This window comes from Chlamydotis macqueenii, chromosome 15 (assembly GCF_036417535.1).
Source record: "Chlamydotis macqueenii isolate bChlMac1 chromosome 15, bChlMac1.mat, whole genome shotgun sequence".
Lineage (NCBI taxonomy): Eukaryota > Metazoa > Chordata > Aves > Otidiformes > Otididae > Chlamydotis > Chlamydotis macqueenii.
Window position 1 is genome coordinate 13,217,959 of NC_141570.1, and position 27,410 is coordinate 13,245,368.

At 50.3% G+C, this 27,410-nt stretch overlaps 2 protein-coding genes across 2 annotated transcripts in view; both read right to left on the reverse strand.

The window, feature by feature from the left end:
* SEC14L5 (SEC14 like lipid binding 5) overlaps positions 1-4,305 on the reverse strand; it is a 38,658-nt gene extending 34,353 nt beyond the window's left edge. Inside the window, exons 1-3 of the mRNA XM_086759471.1 lie at positions 4,238-4,305; positions 3,501-3,618; positions 2,267-2,342 (exon numbers count right to left, since the gene is read on the reverse strand). Coding sequence (XP_086615597.1) covers positions 2,267-2,329 — 63 coding nt within the window. The 5' untranslated portion in view covers positions 2,330-2,342; positions 3,501-3,618; positions 4,238-4,305. The remainder of the gene's footprint in view (positions 1-2,266; positions 2,343-3,500; positions 3,619-4,237) is intronic.
* An 8,951-nt stretch (positions 4,306-13,256) lies between these two features.
* LOC104485089 (syntaxin-binding protein 4) overlaps positions 13,257-27,410 on the reverse strand; it is a 44,168-nt gene continuing 30,014 nt past the window's right edge. Inside the window, exons 11-22 of the mRNA XM_086759472.1 lie at positions 26,946-27,018; positions 24,499-24,596; positions 22,195-22,291; positions 20,974-21,101; positions 20,329-20,421; positions 19,491-19,556; positions 19,204-19,392; positions 18,840-18,956; positions 17,589-17,638; positions 16,617-16,747; positions 14,716-14,773; positions 13,257-14,054 (exon numbers count right to left, since the gene is read on the reverse strand). Coding sequence (XP_086615598.1) covers positions 13,949-14,054; positions 14,716-14,773; positions 16,617-16,747; positions 17,589-17,638; positions 18,840-18,956; positions 19,204-19,392; positions 19,491-19,556; positions 20,329-20,421; positions 20,974-21,101; positions 22,195-22,291; positions 24,499-24,596; positions 26,946-27,018 — 1,206 coding nt within the window. The 3' untranslated portion in view covers positions 13,257-13,948. The remainder of the gene's footprint in view (positions 14,055-14,715; positions 14,774-16,616; positions 16,748-17,588; positions 17,639-18,839; positions 18,957-19,203; positions 19,393-19,490; positions 19,557-20,328; positions 20,422-20,973; positions 21,102-22,194; positions 22,292-24,498; positions 24,597-26,945; positions 27,019-27,410) is intronic.

Below are 27,410 nucleotides of genomic sequence, written 5' to 3' on the forward strand. Positions count from 1 at the left end.
GCCACGATACGAGACCTCAGCACTCCAAAGGTTCACACAAAGCATTTGAGGGGAAAAGATGAAAGCAGCAGAATATCAGGTTCCCAATGCTGAGGAAGCTGCTGTCAGATTTATGTCGAAGCAGATTAACAGCGATGCCACGTGCTGAGGAGCAAAACAGCTTCACTGTACGCCCACTCTCCCTGCAAAACTTCCAGCAGCTGACAGCTCTCTGAAATCTGCATTGCCTCCACGCAAGTGGAAGACTCCATCTGAACACATCAAACGCGATAAGAAAGCCTGCATCCAACCCAGCCTGCGCGGGCTGCCACGAGATCGAAACACTGCTTTATACCAGCCCTCATAATAAAGCAGATCCTGCTGCCAGCACGTGATTTTTCACAGGACATTAGAGCAGGACTCAGAGATCTATATTCAGCTCCCTACTCCCCTACACAGTCCTTTGGGTGACCCCAGAGAAGTAACTTGATCTTCATCAGAAAGAGGACTAATAACCCTGCTAAGGTAATGGGAATTTGAGTTTGCTGAACACCTAAAGGATGACATTTACAATCCCAGCCTTGAAACACCAGGGAATTTGATGTTGAAAAACTGAAAGCAAATAAAACTAAACCACTTGAAAAATAAACCCATCAAACCCTGGCCTTTAGGCATTCTGCTAACCAGCTTACAAAGGATTTGTCTGCAGGCAGCCCTCCTGTATTAGCAGCCAATCTATTGACGGGCATCTGGTGCTAGGTTTATCCTGCTAATACAGGCGGCAGGAATGTGGAGAGGTATGCACAGAGCAGGGTCCAACGGCATCTTCATAACAAGTGCTGACGTCTTATTCTAACACAGGATGCGCTGAGAGAGCAAAGAACAAGATCAGAAAAGCTTCAGTGCCGCAAACATCAGCCCCAGGCTGGTTGGGGCACTTCCACGGCGCGTTACTGGCGTTAACAGACACGGCAAATCTGGCTAAGGCTGCGAAGAGAAAAAAGGGGGAAAACTGGGGGGAGGAGGGAAACTGTGAAAATGAAAGTGTTTACTTTGATAATCAGATAGCATCAGAGTGAGCGGCACCTGCTCTCGGCTGAGGAACTGCTGCTCCCTTTGGGGTCCATTATTCACACCTAGGACCAAACAAAGAATCTCTGCCCATTTAACTATTGAAATAGGTGACTGGAGACCATTCTGGACAAATCTTATGGCACCTATCTCCCAGGAATCTAGAAGAGGCAACGTTCTCAAGAGGAAAGCGACGTATTACATCAGGCTCTCCCTTCCATTCATGGGAATGGTTTCAGCTCCCTGAAACGGCTACAGCTTTCCATCTTCGTTCTTGATCTCAAATAGATCAAAAAAGCCTGGTGCCTTTGTTCAGCAGGGAAGAGAGACAACGAAGAAAGGAACAGACTGAAATACTAAGTCTCGGGGATCCCTCGAGTATACTGAAATGCTCAAGGGATTACAAACAAAGCCTCGCATGAGTCTATAAGCAAGCATCTCAGATAAACGCCCAGACGCTCAGTGCTGCCCTTGAAACACAAGGAGCAAACCTTTCAGAAGGTTTGAAAAGCAGTGACAAAGTCCAGAATATCACAAATGTCTTTAAATTCTACCTAAGGAAGCTGCCATGGTCACATTAGCTTTCTGCATCACCAGCAAAGGAATTTCAAGCACAGCCCTCAAGCTCCTTGTGGAAATCATATTTGGAGAGATCTCCTCAAAGATTTCAATCACAGAGGGAACAGGGAAGAACAATATGGAAGAATTTTTCCAAAGATTTCTAGCTTTTAACCAAATCAGAAAGCTTGGTATAATTTAGAATCACGTTCTAGATAGGCACATCCTACAATACTGACTTGGATCAGATCGAGAGAGATTCTGCACGGAATGGCGTTTGGTGATAAGGCAAAGACGGTGTCTGGCCACAAACTGACCTTGCCCATCTGACTGCCACAAATTTTTCCTTCCTTGTAAAAAAGTAATTACAGAAGGCTGGGTTTTGTTGGTTTATTTTTTTTTCTTTTTTTTTTTCTTTTTTTTCCCCATCCTCTAACAACTAAACCGCCTGTCTTAAAATATTGAGATATTGATCCTTATTTTTCATGGAAAAATGAAAAAAGGACAAAAAGATAATGAGAGCTAAACCCCTGTCCCTGCAGCGTACCCGGTAAGGTTGCCACAAAGACACGCTAGCCAAAAACGCAGTTCCCCACCTCCCACTGCTCTGAGGTTGCAGCCCTTAGCAGCTGGAGAAGAAGTGCTGAGTGTTACTCACTGCCATGACGAGCTCAAAAGGGTATTTGTAGACTCGAACTGGGGACTGGTATTTCTGCACCATTTTTACCACACACCTGTAATAGAAAGAAATTGCGACGTTTTAGATCCCTTCCACCAAACAGCACAATACATCCCAGCAATTTTCACGAAGAGATGTTACTAGAAGCCTTAACTCCTTCTCACAAATAGAGAGGAGGAGACATATTAGGTATGGATTGCCCAGGATCGCTCAGGAAGTCAGCGGCAGAGACAGAACAACAGGCAGGTCTCTGCCATCCCAGTCCACGGTAGTAGTGTCCTTTTGTGCTTCCCAGCACTACCGCAGTAAGTTCAACCCAAAGCTCCAACAAAACTCACAATAATTGAAACAGAAAACAGAGATGTAAAGCCAGAATCAATTGTACTCTGGAGAAGGAGCCTGTCTTAGGAGCCTTGCAAAGCCTAAACGGCGATTCCTCCCCCCATCCCCCTGTTGTGCATTACATTTGTCATCATTACACAGAATCCCCCTTGCTGAAAGCTTCCACGGATTGCCGTGTCTCGGCGTTTTAAACACTTTTGTGCGCAAAGTAACATTCAGTTGTTTTAAATCGCTAAAAGAAAAAGGAAACCGCGTGCTTAAAGAGCATGCCTGACGCTAAGCTAGCAATCACATCCCACTGACTGGGTGCCCACTGCTTCCAGCTGAACTAAGGAAATAACTGCATGCATGGAAACAATTCAGTTCTCAGCATTTCATTTCTCCCAGCCACCTCTCACTGTTCTCATCAGGATTCCTCCCTCAGACTCCCTTGCTGGGGTTTTAACCCTCAAATACGCATCAATAACCAGCATTTCAGGGAAGTACATAAACCGTTCAACACAGGTTATCAGGCTGCTTTCTGCAATGCCTCTAGGTTCCTTTATATCGCTCCCATTCCCGCCGTCTGCGACCAGCAGAAACACAAAAGGCTGGACGGCCGGTCTGAGACACTGCGCCGATTCCACCCCACTCACATTCCGCCGCCGAGCAGACGCAGCCCTCGGCAACGTGATGCAGCGTAGCACCGAACTCACCAGTCAGAGCATTAAAACAACTTATCCCTGACATTTTAAGCCCCAGAGTGGAGGTGAAACATGAATTAAAAGGTAATCAGCAGTAGCTTCTCCCTCAGAAAGACTGCTGCTAAATGCCGTTGCACAGTAAAATCTGTGCAGGGAGAGGGGAAAAAGACTTCTAAAAGTTTGAGTACCTGAGAGCGGGGAATGTTTGTAGAAGGGTCTTGCAATCGGAGAGTTACTCTGCAGCAGATCACGTTACCCAGGGAGGAATGCTCGGGACTTGCTGGATCTGTAGGAGTCTTACTGGTACTACAAGTCAGTCCACGCAGAACCAGTAAACGCAGAGAGAATGCATCAGCAGAGCATCCAACTCCAACTGAAGCGAGCGGAGCAGGGGCAAGCAAACACCCAGGAAGCCGGGGCTGCTATCACATATCAGATACTCGAGCCAAGAGGCACGGGGCATCTTGTAATGCAACGCTGTAACATGATTACGCAAGCACGATACCTAGGCTGTGCAGGAACCTTCCCAGGAAGCGCAAATATAGCAAGAGAAGCCTCATCAAACGCATTTAGCTGAGATCTTGCTCCCAGTTCTGACCTCGCCTGCTAAACCAGGAATTCCTGCACCTCTGTGGGAGGGGGTCAGGGACAGACCAGTCAGGCCAGGATCACCCACAGCCCAGAAACTACGTCACCAGCACAGCACCAGGGGGTGGCACAAGCTGTAGTTCAACAGCTTTAACCATGCTGCTCGAACAGCTCTGGTGCTCCCCAGCAGCTACAATACCCGACCGCCACAGGTTTACTGCCCTGCACTTGTCTAGTTGAGGGGAGTTTGAGAAAAAGAGCCTGTGACTTATACCCAGGGGAAGCTGTGGAAGAAAGGCAGCTGGTAACTCACACCTGCCCTAGAAACCTTTCATACCGTGGGGAACGTGCTGTGGCAGACCTTCTACGCCCTCTCCTCAAAACAGAGCTGTGAGGCAGTCATTCTGCTTCTCAAAGCAAGAGGGACTCCAGCTATAACTCCTGAAAAAAAAGAAAAAAAAAAATCAGAAGAGGCAGTGAAAGGTAGCTACTCAGTGCACACAGGTACAGACAGGTGATAGGTGTTAGCGTTAGCCGTACAACATGCATCCTCGTACGGCTTTAGAGCCAAACAGACAGACATGTTCCTGAAGTCATCTCCTGTATTCCACTCAAATTATAAACAGATATGTTCAACCACCTTGTAGAGAAAACCAGACAGAAGCTACACCACTACAGCATGCGCCTGCCCCTTGAACACCCATTGCACCACTCCAGCCTCTACAGCGGCCCAGGCTCTGCTTCGCATTTGGCTAACAGCACGTGCTAGGAAACAGCTCAGCTGAAGAGCAGGGGCTCACTGAACTGCAGATGGAAACCCCAGTCCGCAGCTAGAGGCAGACCCGTAGCCTTTCGCTGGGTCACACCAGGGAAGAGCACGATTTCAGCTGGCCAAGCCCAGCACGGTTTGTAAAAAATTCAGAGGCTGGGGCTGTCAATGCGTTGAAGCAACGTATCTAGCTAATAATCACTTTAACCATCCCAGTTAGATATGTAGAGTGGTGCAATTACTGGACACCTGAACACAGAGAACAGCAGCAGCCACCGCGTTTCACAAAGCATCCCGTGACACGCTGACAGCGGTGCCAGCAGCACGGAGACTCGGCAGCCTGTGGCTCCCTGCAGAGTCCAGCTGGCCTGCGTACCCCCTTTCGCCACAACCCATACCGCAACTCGCCGACGAACCAAGCCCTCGAAGGCAGAGACTTAATTATAAGCTTGAGATACACCAGCTGGCACTGTACCAGGGGAAGGAGGGCATGGAAGCGGGGCACGAAAGGGAAGGATGGGAACCCCTGATGGCACACGCACTTCCCTGCTGTAACTCTGGTAGCGTTTCAGAGAAACGGCGAATCCTTACCAAGAAGCAGCGTACGCGCAGCGCATGAAGCTACCACGACATATCAGCCCAGCCTGAAGACTGTGAGGGCTCCCGTGAGGAACACACATCACTACGCACACAGCCAAGGGAAAAGCGGCAGCGACATTAACTACGTGTTTCCCTTTTATTTAGGATCACCCACTATGCACCTGAAGCATCCTCTATAGGCTTAACTTTTATTCTATTTGTAGGAAAGGCTTAACTGACAGAATACATACAGATGGCTGGAAAGCAGAAACTGCGTTTATATATTAAATATACATAAAGACCTGAATCAAAGCCCCCAACCCCAACATCCAGGCTAGTCTGAACTCACTCAGCTGTTTCCACATCAGAGCTGCCTGTGGGATGGTGAAGCTCAGCAGCCAGTGGCTTTATTAACTTCTCCCACCTGTGGTGGCTTCTTTTCAGCTGGCAGAGAACAACTGAGCAATTTTTTTTTGTTGTTTGTTTTGTTTTTGACAAAGAACTACTGAAAACAGCAGAATTCTAGGCTTCCTCAAATACTGTTACAGCATGCGAAAGCCAGCTGCGGCACCCAGCTCAGTTGGTATTTCCAGTTAGAAAGAGGAGGACTCTGTGGGGCTGTAGTCTTTCCTCCTGCCTTCTAGAGCAAGGCGCAGAGAAAGGTGTGTAACATTTCCTCTGGCACTCAGGTAGATGTTGACACAGTAGCTGATGCTTTACACACATAGTAAGATGGTACCAAGCTGTACGATATTTATTAGAGCTCTTTCACAGGAGGACTCGAGAACAAGTGTTTCCTGACTTGATATAAGGAAGCCTCAAAGCGGAGTGGTGCCAGCAGAAGCTTTTACTGTCTTTTCGAAGCAGACATCTCAAGCAGGACTTCATCTTACCCCCTGAGAAATACCTAGGAAGCAGCACGGAGGGCCGCAAGCCAGCACGCCGCTGTGGAGCTGCCCGCCGCTGTACGCCTCGCAGAGGTGCCTGGAGCCCTGTTGTGTTGCTCAGCTTTAGAACCCACAAACATTCAAACAACAACATTCGCATTTTCTTTACAACACAATAAGGAACGGCCTCTTTGGCTGAGAGGGGAAGAAGAAAAAAGGAATAGCGTACAGCATTCTGCTCTCAAAGCCTCGTAAAGCTAGCAGTTTATTCCACGTACACATCAAAATAAGCTTCGTGCCTTATACTTCCACACCTTCATCTCAGAAGTTAAATTTCTCACCAAAGAGGCACCACTGACCTTTTAACGCAGCCACATACTAAATCCGTGGTATCCAGCACCCTGCAGCAGTAGATGAGCTTTCTTGAAGGAAAGCTCCTCGTTCCTCGCCTCAGTACTCCGGAGGAAGTCATACCACGCCGTTTTATCCATCAACGCTACAGTCGATAGTTCCACGCTCAAGTTCAATTTAAGAAAGTGGACATGTTTCAGCTTAACGTGTAGAACAAGAGCGGGTCCGGCCGGCAGCTCCCTTGACAGCGCGACACAGCGCCAGCACAAAACTGATCCAGCCTGCCCCGAGTGAAGTTTGCCGTCGCATTTCCTCTGGACACAGACGCGCTGGACACAGGCACGCTCGCCAGCCCGGTCAGACGAGCGGTGCCACGGGCACAGCCCCCTTCTCATGGCCCGCAAGCTGATTTCGCCGCTCGGAGGAGCGAAACCCCGCGGCGCAGAGAACGCCGCACGCCCAGGTTAACCCTGCCCTAAAGCCAGTGGGGTTTTATATAGAAGCTGACCCAAATACATCGATACATTTCGGAGCCACTTATCAAGCTTTCGAGCCTGCAAACACTTCAGGGATAGTTGTTTGGGTTTGGGGTGGTTTTTTTTGTTGGGTTTTTTCCAACTTTGAGAGCTCAGCAGGCAGCGAGGCCGATGCCCGCACGCAGAAAGCGCCGGGGTCCCGCTGAACGCGAAGCGAACCAGCGCCGGCCTCCAGCGAGAGGGGACCCCGCGCCCACCCAGCTTCCCCCAGGCAGGGCAGAAACCAGCGCGCTTCAAACCCGGTGTTTTGGGGTTTTTTATTTAGGTGAGCCCGAAGCGATCCTCAGCCAGCCCGCACCTGCCGCTCGCCGCCCCGCTCCCGCCTTAACCCCCGCAGGATTGTGACGAAAATTCCCCCTCTCCGCTCCCCCTTTAGCTGCGCGGATAACGGCTCCCGCCGCCCCCCACCCACCCCTCACCGCACGAAGCCCAGGCCCGGCCCCACAGCCCCCCGCGCCGGCAAACGTCTCGGCCGCCCCTCAAGGACCCCCCCCCCCCGAAAAAAAGTGGGTACGCCCGCCCCCCGCGCCTCCTCACCGCAGAGCCCGGCCGGGCCCATTCCGGGGTGGGGGGCGGTGACCCCGTCCCCGCGCCCCGGCTGAACGCTGAGCCGCCGCCGGCTGCACGCGCCGCTTCAACCGCCGCGCGCCCCGGCCCCGCCCCGCCGAGCCGCTGTCCATTGTGCCGTGGATTTGGGGGGGGGAGGGGGGGGGGCGGATGGCCCCGCCCCCGCGCACGTGCGCGCCGCCCCGCCATGGCGGCGCGCGGGGGCTGAGGCGCGGGAAGGTTCCCGCCGGGGCGCGGCCTGGCCCAGCGCGGGGGTTGGTTGCCCCGCAGGGTTTCGCCCTCCCGGTTCGCTGCGGGCCGCACCGGGGTGACTTACGGGCCGTGGCGGGGGGGGGGGGGGGGGAGTTGAACTCGTGACCTGCGGGAAAGGAGCGGGTGTGCGTGGGGGTGAGCCCCGCCCGGCCCGCAGGACCCGCTTCCCGCACCGGCGCCCGCCCTCGAGGAGGGGTAGCCCACTCGGGTCCGGGCAGGAGGGGGCAGAGCCGCAGCTCCCAAAAATGCCCTCTTCACGAGCCAAGGTGCCGCTCACCCCAGTCCTTAACCTCTGTCATTGCGTTGTACGGACGTCTGATGTATCCCGCGATTTGTTACACAGCCTCAAACCTGAGCAAACGCTCCCATAACCGGATTCTCCTGGCCACGTAAAAGGGGATCACTCGGCTGAGCGGCGGTGAGGAGGACGCTGGGCTTCATTCTCACCTCCCAGCCTTTTTTTTTTTTTTTTTCTGCTACCATCTTTTAAAATCACGTTACATGAAGAACCTGGCGGAGCTGGCGCTTGCCCTGCGCTTCGGCAGGTGCGGTGCGAGCGGACCCCGTTCGTCAAACGGCGAGGCTGCAGCAGGTCGTTGTCACTGCCAGGTGAGGGTCCTTGAGGACCTGGCTCTGCTGGATGGAGGAAGAGACGCCCACGCTGCAGCCGCTGCGGGGTTGGGGAGACAGCTGCCGAGCTGGTCCTGCGGCGCGAGGAGCACGTGGCGCCGAGAAGTGGCGGGGGAGAGGGATGTGGGAGAGCGGCCCGGGAATGTTCTGCACCTACAAAGCCTCGAGATCTCCCTAGGGAGCAGCTGCTGCTTTGCATGGTGTTATTGAAAAACATTGCGCTCACATTTACTGCTGCTTTTTCCTTTCCTGTGTCCTTATCGCTTCTGGCTGTAGAGCCTCCCCTTGTCTGGGCAGGCATTTGAGGAAGCTGCCATCCTATTTCTGATCAGCAATATTTCCTGAAATGTTCTGCTATCTCCAACCAAGGAGACCGGCCTGACACTGCTCCGTAAACAATAAGCCCGCAGAGCCGTCAAACGTCAAAGCACTCAAGGCTGCGGCCTGCGGAGTCAGAGCAGGCGGCTTTTCCTAGAGGTCTTCGCAGAAGAGCCGGGCATTGAAAGCCACAAAGTTATCCAAGGCCTGCGACATCTGCGTTCACTTTATAAATAAATGCTGTCTTTTCCCATACAGAATGCAACTGGGTTTTTTTTTTCAGAGAAATGGTATTTCTCTCCCGTTCCTTGATCACTGTTAAATTTCCTTAGGGAAAACAGAAGAAAAAAATAAAATACTGTTTCCACACTCTTGATAGAAAACTTAAGCAGCCCGTTACTACTTCGTGACCTAACAGCGGCAGTTTTCCTTTTGCTCTAGTCATAAAAGCTCGTCAAGATGTTCGTGAGTGACATCCCATCCTTTCCTCTGCTGGCCAGCCCTGACTAAAATTCCTGTTTTCCAACACGTATTTTTTCCTGCCGCCTGAAGTATCACCTTGGCGTTTTCTAGCGTCGGCAGGCTGCGGTTTCCCCTGGCGCAGAGGCAGCCCTCCCCTGGCGTTCCCAAGGGCTACGAAGTCTCTTGCTGTCCTTCCGCCTGCCGTGACTGGGTGCTTGCCTCAAGGCTGGCATTCGGCCCCGGGTATTTCTCGCGGGAGCTGCTCAGGAAGAAATTCTCACCTTGTAGCAGCCCAGGCCCAGAACTCCTGCCAGTCTCTGCAGTTAGAAAGCAGAACGTCTGCCAGGAAGGATGTCTGGTCTGGAGGTGCCGCTCAGCCTCCGCTTCCCCATTACCGAGGGGTTTTTGCTGCAAGCTCTCTCTTCCTCTCGACTTTCATGCCTCGTCTGTGGGCGTAAATTTGGAAAACTCAACAGAAATGCAAGTGAGCTGGTGCACCACGTGCAGAAAAAAACTTGTATGGATTCCTCATGGTATTGCTATTGCTATTTATCTTGTTATGAAAGCAGCTGACCTCTGAAGAAGCTGCAAAGGAGGTTTGTGACAACACTGTAGTCACCAGGGCCAGAAAATTCTGCGATCTGCCCTGTGCAGGTGAAAGATCCCAGCGTAGCAGAGAGGTACCATCACACAGCCGGCCGAGCCCTTTCTGCGTCGTCTCCCTAAGGCGCTTTCCAGCCCTCTTCCACATGCGTTCAACAATCCTCAGAAAATCAGCCTCGTTTAAACATTAAAGAGTGCCTTTAAAAATTCAGCAGCGATGCTCACCTGCTTTTTAGAGCCATATTTAAAGCCTCGTGGCAGTGTATTTCCACTCTCTAGAGCTGGGCTTCAGTCCAGCCCGTGTCACTGAGTGGAGCTGGGAGGAAGAGGAGGCTGCAGCCTCCAGCGCCGGGCGCAGACCGGCCGCTCTGCTCCACAGCAGAGTTCAGGGCAAGCTTTCACCTCTGCTGCCTCTGCATCTCTGGAGAGAAACCTTTCACTGCTTAACCTAGCTCTGTTTCACGAAAGCTGAGCAAAACTTGGGTCTGTTGTTATGAGAGCCAGCAAAAGTTAAAATATCAAGGCTTTTTTTTTCCACAGAAAACGCAGATCAGCAGTACGTCGTACCGCAGCACGTGCCAGGTCCTTTCGTGCCGGAAGGTTGCGCCCCGTATCCTATGGGTCCCTAGGGCTCTGCCTTCCCCAGGCTGCCCAGGTAAGCTGATGCTGTCAGCCCCATTTTTTTTTTTTTTTCTGGTGCAAAACTGAGATGAAATGTGCTGCCCAAGGTCACACAGTGAGATGGCAGAGATCACTGGCAGAGAAGAAACTGGAGATCTAATGAGCCCTAGTCCAGCACATTTACAGCGGATTCGGTTACCCTGCCCATCAGGCTGCAGATAAACAGCCTGCTAATGGCTCTCTGCTACATTCACCTTTCAAGATAATGCCCGGGTGGCTACCTGCCCAACTGTCCCTTTTCCTGCAGCTGTTAACATAGTTAGGTAGTCATATCTTGTTTTATTTCGCTACAGAAAGAGGTCTCCCAACCTCTGACCCACCCACAGGTAAGAACTGAATTTCTGCTTTGCGTAAGAAAAAAATACAAAATAAACCCAGCACATCGGTGATATTTAACCCCCCAAGCTTCCAGGTCAACAGCTGACCACGCTGATGCTCTTTAAATGCACCGTTATGGGTTTATTTACATGCCATGTGTTGAACGTGGTCTGTTAAGTCCGTTTAGGGGGCCTGTTTGCATTTCCCCCAGTGGCTCGTGAAACACTTGCCGTTTTCCACCTTACCCACTCGGGAAGAGCTGATAGCAGGCAGGGCTAATTTTCACCAGAAAGACTCCTCCTCTGCCCCCTCCTTTCTGTTTGGTGGTACTGGGACCCTCTCAGATACGGAACGTTGCGACAGCAGCACATCTCCACAACCCTACAAGCAAACTGTAATATTGCAAATGAAGATAGAATTCAGCTTTTTGCAAGAGTGCTAGACAGGCCCTGCGCAAATAAAATGCATCCTATTTCAATTAGATATTCTGTGACACTTCTTTCTGTGCTGTTTGTTCCCGTACACATTTCCTTTTTTGCTTGTTGTAGCTCCGTGAGGAGACGTCACCCCGCGACTTGCTGAGTTCTGCCTGGTTCCACTTGCCCGGGAGTAAAGCATGACACAGGTTTGTTATTCCGGGTCGCCGAAATCAGCATCACCTCCAGGAGCACGGCTCTCGGCATCTCGCAGCTTTCAGCACGGCTCTGAGACGGTAGCAGTTAGTAACAACGCTATTTATAGAGAGGGGGAAGTTTTCAGTGCTTAAAGGAAAGGCAAAAGGAACGTGATAAATTCAGAGAAAATAACGGAGACCAGCTAAGAAGTGTGAGTGCTTTGGAAAGCACACAAGGCTTGGTCCGTGCTCGATGCACGGATCTCCAGCGGCTGATAGCAACCTGGAGGATTTCCTTTGCGAAGAGGTGACCAGTAAGCTGACAGCACAGGACTGTCTGGGCTTTTAAAAAGGTTGACGGCTTCACAGCTCTTTTGCTAGCAGGCAGCTCAGGAAACGCAAGACACAGCGGCCCTGGGTCAGCATCTCGCTGTTTCCTCCATTTGCCGTGTGTGAGCATCAACTGCACAACGTTTGTGCTTTGTCAGGCTCCTCTCATCCAAGCCCTCAGCCACTGTGGTACTTTTATACAAAATCTTCTTTCTTGGGACATTAAAATACAAATCACTTGGAAGAGTTAGATCTGAAGGAGAAAATACTCCATTCCTGCTGGGACAGGACTGGGCTGTGCCCTTCTAGCACTCATGGAGGTGGAGTTCAATACTCATATTTTGAGAAAATTCCACAACTCTCGGAGCTGGTATGAGATTGCAAATGAGATTGCATGATTCGTGAGACTGAACTTTGACTTCCATGAGATTAAAGTTTGACCTAAATAGCTCTGGTTTCCCCGTAACTCGTCCCTTTTCTACCATGTTTCTCAAGTGCTGTTGGGTGTATGTGATGACACGGTACAGCTGAGCACCTGCTCCTTCTCAAAATCTCGTTTGTGCTGTTCTCCAGCAAGTGTGCCGAGCGGTAGCTGGAGACGTCTCCCTGGGATGCAACCTCCAGCCAAAAGCTTTTGAAGACGCAGTGCTAGGAGCAGGTTGGTATCTGCCGTGCCCCAGGGAACCCCAGGGGAACCAGAGATGTTTTTCTAGAGACTAGGTAGAGGAAACTGGTGAGACAGGATTGTTCTCCGTGCACCTCTTACCTGTCTTTTTGTGGCTTTGCCCTGTCTCTGTAAGGCATGAGATGAGAACGAAGCTATAGTAACACCAGTGTTTGCTATCATTTCATTGCAACAGAGAGCACTGGGGAACAAGCCAGGGTTAACCACAGGGTTAATATTTTTTGAGAGTATCTCGTTCCTGGGAATATTCCTTGTGAGTGGTCCAAATAATTATATTTCCGTTTAAAAGAAGTCCTTTATTTTATATTCTGAGGCATGCACTCAAAAGATCTGATTTACCCTGAGCTATGAAATTAAGTTTAACCAGAATTTCAGGCTGGTTCTTTCTGTGAAGCTCCACCACACAGTTACTGTTCCAGCAGTGCAGCGGTACCTTCGAGTACAGTAGGTACTGGTGAGGGTCATGATTTTTCCTAAGCCTTGATTTTAGGCTATAAAGGAGCCACATGCTTTGAAACCCCCCCAAAGGAGAGCTGAAGTAATAGTAACAATTCTGTCTAAAAGCCAGAATGCACCCCGTTTTCCTGAGACTTCTCAACGCATCTTCCTACCAGCTGCCAAAATAAGAGGGAGGAAAAAAGGGACCCAGGCAGGGTATTTGTCTCAGGGATGCTAGACACTGCAACTGCAATCACAACCCAGCAAGCAAACGCCTTGTGAGCATTTTCCATTTTATTTTCCAGACCTTGTGTTCATCTTGGGTCTCTAGCCCATCCATTGCTATCCACAGACAATCCTGCATCGCGCGTAGCTGATTTCCCAGTGGCGCTGCGGGCCTTTATCGCAATATCTTCACTAAGTCCTCTCTGCTTTCCAGGGAGGGCTTGGTGGTCAGCGATGCGTCGTCACCGGTAGCGTGTGGCTGGCGGGCTCTGCCGAGACCGTGCTTTCCGTCTCAAGCGTTGCGGCTGGGATAAGCTATACAAAAAGAATAAAAAGAGAAGCACCTATCCCAAGACAGCTAGGATGCTACAGATTAAGCTGCTTTGATTACAGTCACTAAATATACTTTGGTTTTTTTGTATGAAATACCGAAAGGAATCTGTTGGAGACCCCCGAGTCCCTTGGGTAGGTACACGCTCCTCTTACTACCCAGGACACAAGCTCTAAAAGGCTGCCAGTGAAATCCAGGCCCTTGTAGCCTCTTGAGGATATTTTTTTCCTATAAAGCTGCAAAACCGTGAGCAAATAGCCTCGTATGATAACTCAGAGGTAGACGCGCCGGGGAAGTTGCTGAAAATAAGTCTTGGGTGGTTAGGAAGAACCAGTCTCTTGTTAGAAAGCTTTTTTCTCAGTCTGGTTTGCCGGGAAGATGAAGCACCTGTGGTGTGTCCTTCCCATCTCCCAGCATGGCAGCAGCCGCGTCACGGATGGTCACAGCCCGGAGCATGAGCAGCCGTGGGAGATTTATGTGGGCTTCTGAGGCAGCTCGTGGGTCGGGCTTGGTGGCTGCAGCTGATCGCTCTTGCTCTGGCTTGGAGGAGGGGGCCACGTGGTGTTCTGGTGGAGATGGCTGAAAATGAGAAATAAATTTTACGTAGTTTGGGAGAAGGGCAGAGAGGATAATACGAAGACAACACTGGTGATTTGGGCAGATCTGTGCTGGCAGATACTCAGGCTGAGTTCAGGTGATCCACTGAGACGGGGGTCATAGACGTTTAGGTCTCAAAGTGGCCTTTCAGCAGATATCTTTAGGGCGTATCTCTATTAAACATAAGCCATTTAAGAGGTTTCAGGGAAGTTCTTAAGATACTGAAGGTCCAAACAAAGCCATGGTGTCCTGTTCTCCTTGGCTGGCACTGGGAAGCATCTTGATACCCCAACATAAAAGATTAACACATTCAGTGAGGATTTTTCCCTTGCTCAGAACTCACAGTGGCCTGTAGAAGTGCCAGCTAGACAGGCCATAGAACCATGAATTCCCGTCTGGCCTGAAGGAAAAAGAACATTTTGGAAAACAAAAGAGAGAGCTGGAAATTCACACCGTGCTTCCCTGTGCGGGGCGGGGAGTCTCTCGCTGTCTAGGAAGGGGATGTATTTCTGACATGGCCATCTGGAGACCTCTACGTGTTAGAAGTCATCAAGCAAAAACTTTGCTTAAAAAAACCCCAGCAAAGCAAACGGGAATTTTTGGTATTGTCAAAATTACAGACCACAGCAGTTTTGACACCTACTCCTTGTAATTTGGGTTTCCTTCAGCAGGCAGGCACTGGTCCCTGTCACATGGCGGAGCTGCAAATGTAAGCACACAGCCAAGTGTAAGCGAAGGGTTAGAGATCATGCTCAACGCAAGTAGCACTGCTCCGCTGTGATAATGCACGTTTAAGTGATGCGAGAACTCTGAAAATGCTGACACGCTCATACATCAGAGGTGCTCCTACAAGACTACAATCATTGAATCATAGAATGGTTAGAGTTGGAAGGGACCTTCAAAGGTCATCTAGTCCAACCCCCCTGCAAGGAGCAGGGACATCTCCAACCAGATCAGGTTGCTCAGAGCCCCGGCCAACCTGGCCCGGAATGTTTCCAGGGATGGGGCATCCACCGCCTCTCTGGGCAACCTGGGACAGTGTTCTACAACCCTCATTGTAAAAAATTTTTTCCTAATATCCAATCTAAATCTACCTCCCTCTATTTTAAAACCATTACTCCTTGTCCTGTCACAACAGGCCCTACTGAACAGCCTCTCCCCATCTTTCCCACCAGCCCCCTTTAGGCACTGGGAGCCGCTCTCAGGTCTCCCCGGAGCCTCCTCTTCTCCAGGCTGAACAGCCCCAGCTCTCTCAGCCTGGCCTCACAGCAGAGCTGCTCCAGCCCTCCCATCATCTGCGTGGCCTCCTCTGGACCTTATCCAACTGGTCCATGTCCTTCTTATGTTGTCCTTCTTATGATTTTCCTGGTGTCCTGTACTTTGAGACAAAGGCAGTGCTGGGCCAAGGCCACGTTTAGCTGGTGAAGAGCATCAAAGAGGAAAGTCTGAGCTCCTACGTGGGGCTGTACGCTCACATGGAGGAGAACAGAAACTCTCCTTTTGCACGGAAAGAGACAAGCGGGGTCAAATGACTGCTGGCAAGAAACATTTATGGCTCATGGACTGAGCTCTGAGTCCCAGACTGGCAAAGTTAAAATTCAGCCTCCCATGGAGCTGATTGCCTTTCTTCTGATTTTCTCCCATCCACTGATGCATGAGTTGAAGGAAGTCTAGGCAGATTTGCACACCAAGGAAACGAGGAGATGACTGTTCCCTGCTGCTCAGCATCGCTGCAGTCATACCTGGATGGTGGAACAAAGGTTTGGATCCCTAGTTCAAAGCTGTTGAGAAGTTGGTCAGGGTCCAGCAAAGGCAGCCCTAGGGCTTGCAACCTGGAAGGGGGGGAGGCTGGGGCGGGCTGGGGGAGCCGGACTTGTTTAGCCTGGCAAAGAGGAGGCCGAGAGGCAACCTCGCAGCGCCCGCTCCTACTTCAAGGGCACTTGCAAAGATGCGGAAGCCAAACTCTTCGTGGCAGTGGCAGACAATATAACTGGGAGCCATGGCCACAGGGTGCACCTGGGGGAGCTCAGACTAGGTGCTAGGAAAAATCTTTTCCGCAGCTCGGGAACGCGTCATCCAGAGAGGCTGCGGATCTCCGTCCTCGGAGGCTGAAAGCACAGCCGACTAAACCCACGGCAGATCACACCTGGTGTGGTGGTCCTACCTGGAGCAGGAGATTTGACTCCTGATCTCCAGCCGTCCCTTTCAACCAGCATTTCTACGATTCTGTGAAATCAACCTCCTGCCTGTTAGGCTTTTTTTTTTTTTTTCCTCATGGATAAATGCCTTTCCTCTGGCCCTGGGTGCAAGTCACACACCCTGTGACTCCTTACACCGTGGGTCTGCATTTCAGGTTCAAAGATGAATCAAATGGATACACGGAGGGCAATTACATCTCAGTTAGCATGAGAGAATCAGATACATGTATGGGAGGCTTAACTAGTATGGCAAAAAAGACATACGGTGGCGGAAACTTTAAAGAACACTAACAGACATCTTGAGACTTGGTTAGATTCAGGTTTCTCCAGTTAATTTAGTGCTTACCGTCCTTGCTGGAGAGGATTGGCGCTAGCAGTTCTTTAGCTTCTGATAGCAAAAGGTCAACAAGATCTGAAGATGGAAGAGATGTGTCTGAGACTGCGGCTGTTTTATCCTCTTCTGTTTCACTGTTGACTCTTATAAATATGGAAAGTGCCATCAATACTTCTATCACAGAATGGTCATTGAAAATCCCGGCCAGCCTCTCGTGAGGGATATTCTATGTAAATTCTGTGTATTCAAGAGGGGGATTGCATCTCCATGGCTCAGCAGCACAGGAGACTCTTTTAGATGTACTTGCATCATTTTCTCACAGACAGATATCAATGATTTTTCTTTAGAATTTCTCAAACACATTTTTCCTTCATTGTGTTAGAAGTAATCATCCTGGAAACTTAAAAATTGTTTTCAATCGTTCTTGACAATGGTCTTTTCTAAAGGGGCTGGTCATTATCAATGAGACAGTGGCCTTTCAATGATTTAACCGATTAAAAACACACATAAAGTTGTGATACATTTTTTTCCAAGTGATAGGAGATAAGTTCAGGTTGAAGGGGAGTCCAGAAGCCTGGACTCTATTTCATGCAGTTGAGTCATACTAGCTCTTTGTTTATGCTCTAATAGCTGCCAGTAAAAAAAAGGACACGGTCCTAAAGCCAAAACCTGGCATCTGTTGGGAAAAGCAGGTGGGTCAAAACTCTGCTGCTTTGAAACAACCGGCTTAGGGTCTCAGCTGACAAGAGCAACTCAGCTAGAGGAGTGTTTCACCTACTCACTCCCCAAAATAGCCTGAACGGAGTCCAACCCCGCCAAGCACCAATCCACCAGCAGCCTCCAGATCATCTTTCCCCATGGTTTCCAAAGTGACAGTATGTTTAGAAACTCTGGGTAGGTTATGTGTGAATCACCTTCCCCTGAGAGAGGTCAGAAAAGCACATTTCATCTTGCTGTTCACGATTCCCAGAAGCCATCTCCTACCTTTTCTCATCTGGGAAATGACTGGGTGTGCTCAGGACCTTGTGGATGTTCTGCCATGCAACAAAAAAAAAAAAAAAAAAAAAGGGAAAAAAAAAGGGTTTCAAACTTGAAGGAATGAATAATTCCTGAGAACAAGACCCATGGGTTTTTCCTGGTGATCAGATTTAATACGACAGTAATCAGCTTCTGCTTATTCATTGCCCTTGAAGCGAATATCTCAAGGCCTTTTGCAACTCAAGCAGCACTCACAGCCTATGCAAAGGTACAGACACATCTAGATTACGCATTTTAATACCAATACTGAAATATATGAAACGCAACATAAAAATACTCTCCCAAAGAACGATTTCACAGGCTACGTCTCAGCGAGCCTTGATCATCGCTACTGGCCATCCCTGGTTTCTGGGTTACACCTCCACACATAAGCTCTTCATTACCATGGACTGTTAGCGAGTTCTCAAACACTACTGAAAAAAAGTAAGATATTTTGCTCCAGTAGTCAAAGCCCTGTGATGTTTGACCCTGGGGCCAAGTCAAACCCATCTCCAAAGGCCGGCCCCGATCCGCCCAGGCACCAGCGTGCAGTGCTGCAGGTTTGGAGGCATTTTAATTCTTCCTTCTCGGAAGCAGAGGGCACAGCATCTACGCTTCCTTCTGCTCTGCTCTTTCCTATTGATCTCACTTGGGACAGCCCACCAGTAGCTGTGGCAGATAGACGGAATACTGGTGCTTCCCGTGCTGGCAGTTTAGTAATTACACCGGGAGTGAAGTGGAAGAACAGTCAATTAAAAGACTAAAGCAATTATACGTGAGGTTTTGCAGGAAATCTGAGGGGAAAAAAGTACTGGAAGAGCAAAACCGCTCTTGGAGTTCCCATTTGTTGTGTAGAGAAGCAGCCATCAGTTATAGGAAGGGGAGGCTGAAACACACGATTTGGACCATTGTGTCCAACAGAGCTCCTGGAGCAGTCTCAGCCAGAGCATCACGGGGGAACCGGTGAGCCAGGGACAGCAGAGCCACCAGGCAAACCCCGCACCATGGTGTCTACATAGCTCGTAGCTGTGTGAGTGTACATGAGTTCATTCCTTAGTTTCTCCTAACCAACAGACAGTGCCTTTTTAGGATGAGATAGCATTAAAAAACCCCTATCTCTTGCTTTCGGAGCAGGAAGTTATTTGGACTTGCAAAATGCCCCTTAAGGTAAGAGGCCATGGTGATGCCACCAGCAGCGGGGGCGGTTCAGCACTTCACCTGCACAAACAGGAGCAGTTTCCTGTTGCAGATCTCCAGGCGCTTCCGCGAGACTTCGGATTTTCGTAACTGGCTGTCAGCCAGGGACAACTGTCTCTTCAGTTCCAGGATGTCCTCCTGAGGTGAGGCCAGAGGAAGAGGAGAAAGGTGATGATGATGCTCCAGCCTTGGCTTTTGGAAACACCAATTTATGACATTTGCTACAAACAGATAAATACATGGACCCAGAAATGATGCTGGTCATACTCAACAAGTGATGTATGTGCTACGTTCATTTTCTCCTTTATAAACAGAAGGAGAGGAACCCACAGGAGAAGGATCAGGAGAGTTGTGGGGCTTGTCCCCGGCTGAGGGTTTGCGTTACCTCTATTTCAGCGACGTGTTTTGCTTTCTTCCCCACCAGCTGCATCTTCAGTTCTGCAATTTCAGCTTCCAGCAAGTGGATCACTTCCTCGTAGTCCTGCTCCGCGCTGTGAGCCTGTCTCTGCACGACCTCTGCCATCTGCAGCTTGCTGTGCAGCGTCCGGTTCTCGGAGAGGAAGCCCAGGGCTTTCTGGAGGCAGCGAGAAGTTCTGGTCAATGCACCACATCCCCCTCTCAGCCTCCAACCACCAAAACCAGCCCAAGGCCCCCAGAAATCTCTTCACTAACCTGGTTCAGTCTCTGAAGCTCATCTTCCATTGACTTCTTGCTGTTCTCCATCTCTTTCAGGAGAGACTAGGGAAAATATTTTCACCAGGTTAGCAGCGACAAGCAATAGGATATTCTCTAGAAGATACCCTGGTCTTGTAGCCCCTACCCACCAGAACAATTTATTACAGAAGCAGTCATAGAATAATCGTATGGTTTGGGTTGGAAGGGACCTTAAAGATCATCCAGTTCCAACCCCCCTGCCCTGGGCAGGGACACCTTCCACCAGACCAGGTCGCTCAAAGCCCCATCCAACCTGGCCTTGAACACTTCCAAGGATGGGGCCTCCACAGCTTCTCTGGGCAACCTGTTCCAGTGCCTCACCACCCTCACAGTAAATAATTTCTTCCCTCTATCTCATCTCATATGTGCTCTCCCCCACAGTCATGGTTTTTGGGCTACGACCTGCGTGCCTACAGAAATGGACACAGCCATGGTGCTAGCAGCTGTGCTGGCGATCAGCAGCTAGGTCGGGGTGGGAGGGCAGGCGGTGCTCCTGTCATTCACGGCCTTGAATTCATCTGTGAGACATGTTTTTGTATTTTTAAATATATTTACTCACTGCTAAAAAGCAACTGCACACTTTCAGTACAAATAAATTTTCGGTGGAGGTTGAGAGTGAGAAAGACGCAATTAAGGAGAGCGGAGGGTGAGAGCCTCCATTGGAATGAGGGATGCACAGAATGCAAACTGGTGACTTCTTATAGAGGGATGGGCTCCACCGTTATCCTCACGTACAACTACAGCAAGCTATGGAGAAGGCACCAGCCAAGAAATCTGCTCAGAGGAGAGGCTCCACCTTTAGCCTTCGGACTTCTTTCCGCAGATCCATCATTTCCAGTTGCAGCTGCTCCAGCTCCTCGTTGCCGTTACAGCTGAGAGAGTCGAAGGTCTGCAAGGCAGAGGGACGGACGGCATCACGCACCGCTCATGCCTTACCGAAAGCATGGGGCTATATGGCAGGCAGATTGTTTTCCACGCCCAGAATAACAATGAATCAAAACCGATTTGAGAAGGAGTCAGCATTTCTATGCAGCAGATCAAAAGGCATAGTAAATAATTCAACTGCAGGGGTTTTTTCACCCCCCAGGATTTCGCTCTCTGATCCCTGCCATAGCTGGAATAGCTGTGCTACACTGAATTTTCATTCAGTGAACCAGGTGAAATTAGTTGGAATTGATTAATTATGGCTAATTTTCCTTCTGCATCACTGCCGGGCTGCTTCCTTCATACCATCCCATAGATATTGTTATTTCCTTATCGAAAATGAGAGGTTTGAGGTCTTTTATAGAATTCCCTGTAATCTAATCGATTAGTTCTGCCTTCTCTTTATAACTCTGGAACAACCAGAAAATGGTAATTTAGCTTTCCCCATCCCATAATTTCATGGATTTTGTGTAGATCATCCATGGATTCAGCGTAGAAGAGCATTGGACCGACTGACCGGAGAGTGAAAAGCTGAAGTATCCAGCAAACTGGCCACTTCGTGCTGCGTGAAGAGCATGGAGCTGGAATCCAGACCGGCCTCGTCCAGCTCCTCCTGCATCAGATCCCTGAGTGCCTGGACCAGATCTGCAAGAAAGAATCCGTTTTTAATGGGCTAAAAGAGGAAAGCACTGTGTGTTAGGAGAAAACACCACCGGTTTTGGGAACATTCACTGAGTGGCAAGTAGAGCGGGTTTGGAGGTGCCAAAAGTCTTCTCTAACGCTCCTCGGTTCTTTGGCAATCCCATCAAGCTTGAGTAATGTATTGACACTCTTTACCAGACTCTTGCTTGCTATCCAATTGAAAAAAAAATTAAACTTTTAAAAAACAAAAAAAAAACCCCCACAGATATTTTCACAGCGGAGTTTTCACAATTGTCATGTTTTAAAATTTTAAGCCAAAGCTGCATTTCTCTGACAAGAGGCACGTGCCTGCTGGCATTTCTCGTTTTGTTGATTTAAACAAAAAACGGTTACTCCAACAGTTAGAGAAGGTGTTAAACTGACAAGACTGAAAATCCAGGTTCATTTTGCTGTTTCCATCGTGGAGGAAAGCAGGGTGTGAGGGGCTGGTGCAGCAGGGGGGAGGCGGCACCGGGGTCCCAGCCCCTCCAGTCCTCAGCCCCTGGGCTGCTGCGGGAGCCCAAGCCTTTACCACAACAACGGAATCCTTGCTGCACATTTGCCAAATACTTCTGAACATCTTTATTTCCATTGCCAGAAACTCCAAAGCCAGTAGCTCTTAGGAGAGGCTCACAGATCTGCATCCCATTGCTCGCTGTATGCAAAAATGTCCGTCCAAGAGGCGTTGTGCTTTGCAAGGCTGCTCACTCTGGTGGGGACATTGCTGATGGCTTTGGGTTTCTGTGAAAAACCTTCTGGGGAGCAGACCCTGTGGGCCAGCTGTGTTCTGGCAGGTCACAGAGAGCAGAGCAGGCTGCTTCTGCCAGCTGGGGTTTAGGGGAAGTGAGCCCTTGCACCGACTTTCTTTTATTCTCATTTTTACGTATGCCTCTGTCAAACACCTTCTTTTGTGTTTGTGACTGTTCTTAACTGTGTTGAGGCTACATGAACACCTAGGCGGGTGTCTTACCTGCCACCTTTCCGCAGGTGCCTCTCTCCTTTTCTCAAATCTACGGAAAAACGACAAAGCCCGTCACACGCGGAGCCGCCTGCTCACCTCCATAGGCCACTGTCCCCTGCGAGTCTGTGGTCAGGCTTTGCCGTAACTGCCTCTTCTTCTCCTCGGTCACATCCAGACCAAGATACTGCAGGACCTTGAGCAGAAACAATGAGCCTTTAAAAAGAAAAATTCTGGGAAAGCGTCTCTCTGAAGTAGGCACTGGGAAGACGCTCGGTGCTGTGTTTTCTCCTGGAAGCGACTCTCCAGGCAGCATCTCCCAAAGGAGAAGGCTTGGGCTAGGTTTCCAGTCTCTCCTTTCCTACACAGGTACAGAAATGTCTGTTCCTGGAGACAGGGACATGCTCACATCCCTCCAAGAATGTTTTATACAGACTGCAAGCAGTTTTGCAGCTATGACAAACTGTGAGGAGCTTCATAAAAAGCCAGTGGAGCTGCCAGGAGCTCGGCCTCTCCTCTTTCTCTAACTGCCCAGGAACTGCGTTTGGAACCGAGAAGATAAAAGCTATTCCCAGAGTATTTCCCTTGGCAACAGGAGATGTTCAAACATTTTTGCTTCTTTATTTTTTATTTTGCTCTCTCATTATGCTTGATGCCCTGTCTTCTACTGATATTTATCAACTCAACCCCAGGGCAGCATGCAGAAGCAGATAAGCCTGTGCAAACCCCACTTTGCTGCTGGCAGCAGCAAGTAAAAGGTTTTAAAAGACAAAGCCAAGCTCAGCAGACTCTGGGAAAGAGCCCAAGTTAAACCCTCCCCTGTCCCAGGCTGCACCCACCGCTGCTGCTTGTACAGCACCTCCCGCCTGGTCCCCTGGAAGGGGGCTGGAGATGGGTCCTCGCTCACGTTTCTGTCACCAGCAAGCCCACGGGACTCCTCTGCTCCCACGTGCGGCCTGGGAGGTCCGTTTGAGTCCCACCTCTGCCCACCACCCCTGCAAGAGGCAGCACTGCTGGCTCCCAGGCTTTTGGGATGTCCTAATCCTCAGTGTGCAGAGGTTAGCATCTGCCGTGGGCCACCCGAAAATCATCTCGGATGTGTGCTGGTCCATGACACATCTCCTGACTGCAGCTGCCTGCTTGTAACACCGGCTTTTGAAAGGGAAAGCTGAGCGTCCCCGCTCCTCCCACCAAAGAAGAGCTGTTTCTCCACCCACAACGAGCAGAGGTCATTGTGAAAACGCAATCCTAAACCCTGCTTTGGGAGAATTATGCAGGCTTAGAAGAAAAGTTCCTGCTTGCGTGCTGCCCTCCCGGGAGGCGAGAGCAGCGAGAGGGTGAGCGCTGTATCTGCCGTTGGGAGGCAGCAGATGTTCGTCGCCTCGGGTCCTCCTTGGGGCCCCCGGCCCTGCAGAAGGAGCTGCGTTCCCACACTCCTCCTCCCAAAAACCAGAAAAAACCACCCAAAACCAGACTGAGGGCACGCTGCCCGTCACTGGGGTGTCGGCGTGCAAACGGGGAGCTCCACTCACTGCCCTTTGAAGGTGCCTGGGGAATTTATTTTCCATAAATGATGAAAAGAGCAGCGGTTCTGGCTGGAGCCTGGGTGAGAAATCTCTTGTTTCAGCCTTCCCTCGCCCGCACCAGGCTGCCCGAGGTCACCCCAGCAGCGACAGCAGCGCTGGAAAGTTTGGAGGGCAGGTGCCAAATGCAGCCAAATGCATTACGTCCAAGGGAGATGCAACTGCCAGGAGAGTTCTGGAGCTCCCCTGAGCATTGAGAAATAGCCAAGATGAGCAAAGGCGTGTTTAAATACCCCTTTGGACGCAATTGGGGTGTTTCACTACGCCCTGTTCTCCTTTTTTAATTTTAGAGGCTGGATCCAACATCCAGCAAACGTGACTGAAGAGTTAGAATCACAGAAGGGTTTGGGGTGGGAAGGGACCACTAAAGCCCACCCAGTCCAACCCCCCTGCCAGGAGCAGGGACATCTCCAACCAGATCAGGTTGCTCAGAGCCCCGGCCAACCTGGCCTGGAATGTTTCCAGGGATGGGGCATCCACCACCTTGCTGGGCAACCTGGGCCAGTGCTCCACCACCCTCAGTGTAAAAATTTTTTCCTGATATCTAATCTGAATCTGCCTCCTTCTGTTTTAAAAGTTGAGAGCCTTTCAGTTGAGTTGAGACCCTTTTTTTTTTTCTTCAAAACTGGGACGTCTCAACCAATTCTTTCCCAGAGAAGCAATATGAAGAGACCATTCATCTAAGCGTATTTTGTTTGCCGATAACGTGGAGGCTGGCAGCAAGGAGGTATCACCCCAGTGGGCTATTTTCTGCGTGGTGCAGCTTGGGAGATGATTGTGAGGAGACCTTGCTTTGGGGAGAGGGACCCATCCCACTTACCAGTTCCAGTTTCCCATCCTTGAGCCTGATATGGGGATCCAGCGCTACTTTGGGTTTGGTGCCTGAAGCTGCTTTATGAGGAGAGGCTGAAGCGGGTGCTGAAAAGCCAAAAAGAAATGTTAACAGAAGAGCACTTGGGTAGAGGAAAGAGGTGCCTGCAAAGCAAAATTCAGAACTCTTGTTGCATGAAATATAATGTTTATGCAGCAGACCAAAAATCAAAGGCCGGGATTTGCTAAATCCAGTCCTGGAAGGCTCAACTAGGCCAGCATTGAAAAGATTGGATACTGGGGCAAATCCTTAATGAAACTGGGCTTCTGCATGGTTTAAAATGGAGTGTTTCATCCAAGGACCTAGGACTGAAAAAAAATAGCACTTTGGAAATTTCCAGTCACAAGTTTTTATGGAGTTTTGGGGTCTCTGGTGATCTGTGGAAAATAAAATTCTACCTGGACCTTGTCTTCTCTAATTGGTTAAGCAAAACTGAAACCTAGCATTTTATAAAATGCTGTCTTGGCTTTCATGCCACCCATGGAAAAGGGAGTCAATGGATTAAAAGTGATGTGGAAACCTTTGTCCATAAGAAACCGTGACGTTCCCTGGAAAAAGGGCTGCAGAAGGCGTTGCCCCGCTCGGGAGCAACCCTGCCAGACTCCAGGAAGGTGCCGGCCCCTGCTCACCCTCAAGCCACCAGCCCAGGTCAGTGACAGAATTCCTTCTCACGCCAGCGGCACGGGATGTGCCCAGGGAGCAGTTTCTTTAACCTCACGGGAAGCCTCGTCTTGCTGAGTAACTCCGCCTCTCCTGAACATCTCGAGCTCTTCTCCCCGTGCCCTCCTTTGGCCGTCGGGACAGAGACTGGGCGCGAGGAGCCGGCAGCGAGAAGCAGCAGAGGTGCCCCGCAGACGTAATCCTCCTAATCTGGGCACTCATCCGCTCTGCTAACACCCGCAGCTGGGAAGCGGCAGGAGGTAATAAAAGGGTTTGCTGGATGGGCCACCAACACTTCACTCTCCGAGTTCAAGGGCAGAGCTGTTACCCTTCGGTGCATGGCTAATCAGGATTAGCTCCACTTGGCTTCGCTGCCGGCTCTGGACACGGAGATATCCAGGGCATCCATCGGGCACCCAGAGAGAAGCCGCCACTGGCCCAGGCTCCACGCCGGCCTGCTGCTCTTTCAAAGCCAGTGGTCTGTTTTCATGGATGACAACACTGACACAAAGCCTCCTCAGCATTTCACATTAAAAAACCCGCGTATAATGAAATCCGCGAGCTAAATCATGAAGTGATTAGGTCATGGCTATTTGCTGGATTACCTACATGACCCGGGCCTTTGCTCCCCATCACTGGCAGCTCTGGCTGGCGGCGGTGGCCACCTAAGAGGCTACCTGAAATCAAGGCTCGGGGCAGGGAGGATGGGCCAAGGGCAGGCCCTGTCCCAAGGTCTCTGCAGCGGAGAGCATGGAAGGTGAAGGCTGGAGCCTGCTGAGGTTGCCCAAGGTGAGATGGGCATCCCTGGGAGCAGAGCGCTGACGCACGCCCGGCCCAGCACCGTCTGCTCCCGGTCTCTCCCACTAAACCCAGGCATGGACCAAACACAATTCACCTTGTCACACCCGCTCTTAGGCTTCCAGATGGAAATTACAGCGCAGCACGGGGATTCGCAAGCGGGGCCAGTGCCTTGGCAGAGCACGGGAAGGAAGGGCCGATGGACGTGCAGCCGCGAGAACTGTGGGCTGCGCTTTGCTGGGGACTCACTAGGGAGAGCCCAGCTGTTCTTCTGGGCAGAAGAACCTTCCTGTGGTAGGGATATGGGGTGTCTTGCTGGAGGTCATCTCCCTGGATGCCGAGTTACTGAGGTTTCCTGCGATTCCTAAGGGACCCGTGAAGCTGCTGGGTGGTTTGAGCTCACCCCGCCTTGCTGCCGTGCTATCAGGTGGACAGTAGGTCTGTTCCACAAAAGTTAAGAGCTCGGTTCAGGACTTAGAGCATGGAGAGAAAGCACAGCATGGAAAAGCCAAAAGCAAAGCTTGGATGTAGAGAGAAATCGGACTTCATCACATCCATAAGCAATTTCCCAGTTTGACCAACTGAGGGCAGCCTTAACGCCTGTATAATGCCCAGGGTTGTGGTGTACATTGCAACTGTCATTAATTTACTGTTTGGTTGGGTTTTTTTTAATACTGTGTCTCTGAGGACCTCCCGTTCCCATCAGAAGGGAACGTTGCCGGCAGTGGGACCTGTGAGTCCAACAAGGTCTTTGCACGTGGGCAAAGACACGGCTGCACAGGAACCACAGGCTGAGGTGGATGAAGTTGTCTCCTATTTTCAGTCCTCTCTACAGCGGCATAAACACTGATCAAAATTAATTTCATCATTGTCAGCACCCAGGAGCTGAGGCCGTGCTTGTTACCCGTGCAAAGAAAACAGTTTAGTGGGATTCTTACCTGAGACAGTAAGCTCCGGTGGGCAAATGTCCGGGGACAAAGAAGGCACAGGAAAATTATTTTCATGTCTGTTCTAGAAAAAGAAGACAAAACGGCACAGACAGTCGCTAGACGGAATCTGTTGATGTGAATAAAGAGCAGAAGATAGAGGGGTTTAAGAGAGAGCGACCCATCTGGCCTATAAGGAGCAAAGGCACCACGAACACCTCTTGTGCCGATGGGCCAAAGGAGACTCCGGGGGCTTTTCTAGGAGCACTTGGCACAGGCACATTCCTAAGCCATCTCAAAATCTCTGGTTACACATAGAAAACTGAGTTTGTCGTTCCTGTAATTGAGAGCTGAGGATGAATTTCACCTTCCATGCTTTCTCCATAGAGGTTCTCCCTAAAGCTCTGCACCCAGCACACCAGTGAGGTCCTGATTCTGACCACAGGCAGTCCTATTATTTACCCAAAACACATAATT